General features: G+C 43.2%; 1 protein-coding gene across 1 annotated transcript; it reads left to right on the forward strand.

The window, feature by feature from the left end:
• The first annotated feature begins 1366 nt into the window (after positions 1-1366).
• LOC127214502 (transmembrane protein 74-like) lies at positions 1367-2770 on the forward strand. Its single transcript, XM_051174903.1, is given in 2 exon segments — positions 1367-2339; positions 2341-2770. Coding segments are annotated over 2 exon segments (918 nt in total). The 5' UTR covers positions 1367-1739; the 3' UTR covers positions 2659-2770.
• Positions 2771-5876: the final 3106 nt, after the last annotated feature.

The raw sequence follows: 5876 nt of genomic DNA on the forward strand, positions 1-5876 counted from the left end.
CGATTTTATCTAAAGGAGTCTAATATGATTACTTAATTGTGCCAAAGGTTAATCAGAGCGACTCCTGCCTGAGGGATCCATCTGTGAGGGTTTCTTTTCGGTAATTGATGAAACCGGTTCCCGTTGCTTCCTTCATTGAAGGATCCTTCAGTAGGGGCTTGTCCACTTGCTGAAGGAAAATTCAATTCAGTTATGTTTTTTTCTTTTTTTTTTCACTTAGCTCTGTGGGTTTGTTTTGTTGTTGTTTCTCTTTCTGGTTTTTTGTTTGTTTGTTGTTGTTGCTTTGTTTATTTTCAGTGCACAGGAGGGAGGATCGTTGAAGTACAGCAGAAAACCTGTCGATTTGCTTTCCCTTTCCAGTCTGTCTTAGGTGAGGCTGGCTTGTGTACCTCTGTGACCAGCTGCTGGAGTTGGGGATTTTGACTCATAATCCCCCAGCCTTGGTTTAAAGTTAATCACCATGCTGGGTTGAAATAAAAACAAAGAGAGTCCTTGACTAAACCCCTTATATTTATTGGGAATGGAGATTCAATCCCCCCCCCACTCCCCAGGAAGCTAGCAGAGTCAGGGAAAGATGGGCAGATGGCTTTCTGTTCAACACAGAGTACCATCCCATCAAGTCTCTGGGTGCATTGGAAGTGAGGGAATACCATGGATACAGAGCTTCAAGGGTGGTAGCTTTGGAAATTGCTTCTTGTTCTTTGCCTCAATCCAATGCTATTTGTTTATCATTTCTCTTTTCCCTCACCTTACTTGTACATCGAGCTTGTAAACACTTCTGGGGAGGGGCCACTTTCTTGTGCTTGTGTGTTAACAAGCTGTAGGGAGGAGAAGTAACTCAGACCCACAGAGACTTTGGTGAGTGGGAACAGCAGACACTCAATGGGAGCAGGCAGTACACATGTGTGAAATGGATTGACTCACCGTGTTTTGCAGACAGGACAATGGAGTGGGAAAGCTGTCCCTGGGGAACAGGTTGTGGCCTAAGCAGAAGAGAAGTGCATATGGCTCTATTAACACAGGGCCCAGCGCTGTGTCTGGCTGGTTACTAGATACATGAATAAGTGAATCACTAGTCCTGATTCCTCATGTTGGTCACTGGATGATGGAGTCATCCTTTCCATTCAATTCATAACTGCTACGTCAAGATTCAATGGCACCCAGCTGATAGGAACCTGCATTCATTAAAGCCTTAATCTGTATTAGGATCTGTTCCGAACTGGAGTATAAACATGCACTCTAATTGAATTGTTAAGAAGTCTGCCCTTGCTCAAGAACTCCAGAAATCTGGCAGCTCTGCTAAATAGGGCCCTGCCTTTCTCCTTTATGTCTTTCTACAGGAAACTTGCCTTCTTGTTCAAGGGATTCTGTCACAGGAATGTGTGAGTCCCTGGATAAATTTGGCCTGGTGACGGCAGCGTGCTCTCTCCATAGATACTGTCACTTCCTCCTTGCTCCTTCTCCTCCCTGACCTGAGTTTCTCCCTGCTAACCCTGTGACAAGTCTGAAGACTTGCCATTTCCATACTCTTCTGCCACCAGGTTCCATTTCTCCTTCACGCCCCTCTCATGAGGAACTGAGGCTAAGGTGTCCTGAATCCACCATGGCTATGAAGGAAATGGGGACCAGAGGAGCAGGCCTCTCTATAGAGCTGGCTTAGAATCTGCTAGGTTCTTATCTTACTGGGGTGCCACTGGCAAAATTTCTGGAAATTGCTTCAGGGATTCTAAGCAGCTCCCATGGAGCTCCACTCCCTGACTAAGAGGAAGAAGCCAGAGGACTTGGGCAATGCTGTGGACTGGAGTTCAGGAGAGACTCTTGGTGACCAGGCAGAGGAGGCGCCCATCACAGCTGCCCTTTGCTCTCAGAAAAACTGTCCATCCACACCAAGAGCAGCTGTAGTGGAAGTGTCTAGACTTAGCCCTTCTCCAGCATCCCCAACCTCCTTGCTCCAAGACTATGCTATTCAGCCAAGCTTTTTCCCACCAGGACCTTCTGACTCAGGAAACAATCAGGTAATGGCAGATCGTAAAGTCTGCAATTGTTGCAGCCAGGAACTAGAAACTTCTTTTACTTATGTGGATGAGAATGTCAACCTAGAACAGAGAAGTCAGAGGTCCCCATCAGCAAAAGGCTGTAATCACCCTGGAGATCTTGGCTGGGGAAACTCTAATGAATGGTCCCATGATGCTGCCATGTCTTTGATATCTGAAGATGAAGATGATACAAGTTCAGAAGCCACATCTTCAGGGAAGTCTATAGACTACGGTTTCATAAGTGCCATCTTGTTCTTGGTCACGGGTATCTTGCTGGTGATCATTTCTTATATTGTCCCCCGGGGAGGTGACAGTGGATCCCAATACAGTGGCAGCCCGGGAGATGGAACGCCTAGAAAAAGAGAGTGCAAGGCTAGGTGCACACCTGGACCGCTGTGTGATCGCTGGGCTCTGCCTCCTCACACTCGGGGGAGTCGTTCTTTCCTGCTTGCTGATGATGTCTATGTGGAAGGGGGAGCTCTATCGTCGAAATAGATTTGCCTCTTCTAAGGAGTCTGCAAAACTCTATGGTTCTTTCAACTTCAGGATGAAAACCAGCGCTAATGAAAACACCCTGGAACTATCCTTGGTGGAGGAAGATGCCCTTGCTGTACAGAGTTAATTCTGATAGCCTTGTGAGACAACCATGCATTATATGTGAAAAAATTAAGTTAACAGTGTCTTATTTGTTTGGCAAGAAAGGTTTTCTTTTGTTGTTGTTATTTTCCACATGCCAAAATACAGCAAATGTTTTGTTTCCATGAATCTCTTTTTTAAAGAAAACTTGTGTGCGATGTAAAAGACACCATGGCCAGCTATCTGTTCCCATCTTACAGAAAACTGAAAATGAATTCACCTGTAATGACCATGAATTTCTACTTCTATAGCAAAGTATTTCCACTGACATAATATACAAGTGTTTTGTTTTACATAAACATGGATAATAAAGTTGGGTATTATAAGGGCTCCTGAATAATGCAATCACATGACAATCTATTCTGTGACAAATACTAATTAAATAGTAAGGCTTACATTGAATTCCCAAGGTGCTTTTCCATTTTCTTGCTAAAATTTTATTCCTGTAATATAACCAAACACTAAAATGTAGACTGTGGGAGTGTGAATGTTTTGAAACTTATGGATGATGGTTATTTTTTAAAAGCTATAAAACACTTTATTTTAAGTTATTACTGTATTTAAAACTGACAACTGTGTCATTAATATGTACCTTATCATAAAGAAAACGATATAAATTATCTTCAGACCCACGTGAGCTTAACTGTTAACACAAGGTGTTTTCCTTAAGCCTTTTCTCCCAATGAAGTAGAATAGTTGCTGATACATGTTTTGTTTACTTGTGGATCTGCCTTCAGCCCGATGACCTGTGTCCTTGAAAACCTTACCACTTTTCATACATGTGTGGTAAAGGATTAGACTTTAAAACATATCTCCTGGCAGACAAACAACTAGACAAGCCTGAGTCATGAGTAGGCCTGGCATTCTCCCCAGGTGACATTTCTCTGTGATTTGGAGAAAACCTCCAGTATAATTGCAGCTATACTCCTGGGCACCATGCCTAGCAAAAGTCAATACTTAAATAATCCTTACGCCTATAGCCAAAATTTTATGCTGGAGTAAGAAAAACCAAACACATTAATTTAGTGGGAATTGTGTTCATCACTATTCCTGATCCCCCTTGACAAGGTCTAGACATCATCTTAAAAACCTCTACTTTGGGCCCTGAAGGGCCAAGGTCTTGTCTCATAAAAGTGAAAATGCCTAATCTATGGAGGTACTGTGGGCAAGGTGATCAGGAAAGGGATGGGAAACTCAACCCAAGAAAGATCTTGAATTGTACTCAAGTTCCTTGAAGCCACCCCACCTTCCACTTTGGCATTGCGTTAGTATGTTCCAAAGACAAATGGGTTAATTATATATACATATATATGTATATGTATATATATAATTTAAATATGTATATATATATTTAAATTAGAAACAATCTTGTTTTACATGTCAATCCAAGTTCCCTCTCCCTCCCCCTCCTTCCATTGCCCCTACTGACCCCCTATCTCATCCCCTTTCTGCTCCTCAGGGAAAGTGGAGCGTTCCATGGGGATCTTCAAAGTCTGTCACATCATTTGGCCTAGGCCATCCCCATGTGTCTAGGCTGGGAGAGTATCCCTTTATATGGAATGGGCTCCCAAAGTCTAGTATATTAGAGATAAATACTGGTCCACTACCAGAGGCCCCATAGGCTGCCTAGACCTCCTAACTAATACCCATATTCAGGGGGTGTGCATTGGTCCTATGCTGGTCTCCCAGCTATCAATCTTGGGTCCATGAGCTCACCCTTGTTCAGGTCAGCTATTTCTGTGGGTTTCTCAGCCTGGTCTTGACCCCTTTGCTCATCAGTCCTCCCTCTCTGCAACTGGATTCTAGAAGTTTGGCTGTGGATCTAGCTGTGGATGTCTGCTTCTGCTTCCATCAGCTACTGGATGAAGGCTCTAGGATGGCATATAAGGTAGTCATCAATCTCACTATAGGGGAAGGACATTTAAGGTAGCCTCTCCACTATTACTTAGATTCTCAATTGGGGTCATCCTTTTAGAGTGCTGGACATTTCCCTATTGCCAGATTTCTCTTTAGACCTATAATGGCTCTCAGTATTATGGTATCTCTATTCTTGCTCTCCTGTATTTTTCCTCCAACCCAATCTTTCTGTCCTCCTCTCCTCTTCTCCCCTTTTCTTTCTCTAAATTCCTTCTCCCCTCCATCCATGCTCCCAAATTGCTCAGATCTTTTCCCTTTTCCTTTCTCTGGGGGACTATGTATGTCTCTCTTAGAGTTCGCCTTGCTTCCTAGTTTCTTGGCGGTGTGGATTCTAGGCTGCTAATCCTTTACTCTATGCCTAATATCCATACATGAGGGAGTACATGCCATGTTTGTCCCTTTGTGACTGGATTACCTCACTCATGATGGTTTCTTCTAGTTCTATCCTTTTCCCTGCAAATTTCAGGATTCCATTGTGTTTTTCCACTGAGTAGTGCTCCATTCTGTAAATGTACCACATTTTCTTTCCTTTTTTAAAATTTATTTATTTATTTTTCTTATATTACATATCAATCCCAGTTCCCTCTCCCTCCCTCTCTCCTACCCCCCAACCTCCCTCCCATTCCACCCCACCCCTACTCCACAGGTAGGGTGATGCCTTCCAAGAGGAGTCATCAAAATCTGTCAAGTCATTTGGAATAGGGACTAGGCCCTCCCTCCTGCCTCTAAGTTAAGGGAGTATCCCTCCATGGGGAATGGTACCACATCCTTTCTTCAGTTGAAGGGCATCTAGGTTGCTTCCAGGTTCTACCTATTACAAATAATATTGAACAGATATCCTTGTTGTATGAGTGTGCCTCCTTTGGTTATATGCCTAAGAGTGGAATTGCTGGGTCTTGAGGTAGACTGATTCTCATTTTCCTGAGGAACTGCCATACTGATTTCCAAAGTGGCTGTATGATTTTGCACTCCCACCAGCAGTGGAGGAGAGTTCCCCTTTCTCTACTTCCTCTCCAGCATAAGCTGTCGTTCGTTCATATTTTTTATTTTAGCCGTTCTAGCAGGAGCAAGATGGTATCTCAGAGATGTCTTGATTTGCATTTCCCTGACAGCTAAGAATGTTGAGCATTTTCTTTTGTGTTTTTCAACTAAATTTGATTCCTCCATTGAGAATTCTCCATTTAGTTCTGTCCCAAGTGAGTACATTCTTAAAGAGGACTGGAGCCAGGAACCACTGGTGTGACTGAAAGGATGAGCTAGTGAGAAAAGGATTTTGTTGGACATTCT

The sequence above is a fragment of the Phodopus roborovskii genome, unplaced genomic scaffold, assembly GCF_943737965.1.
Source record: "Phodopus roborovskii unplaced genomic scaffold, PHOROB, whole genome shotgun sequence".
NCBI classification, from domain to species: domain Eukaryota; kingdom Metazoa; phylum Chordata; class Mammalia; order Rodentia; family Cricetidae; genus Phodopus; species Phodopus roborovskii.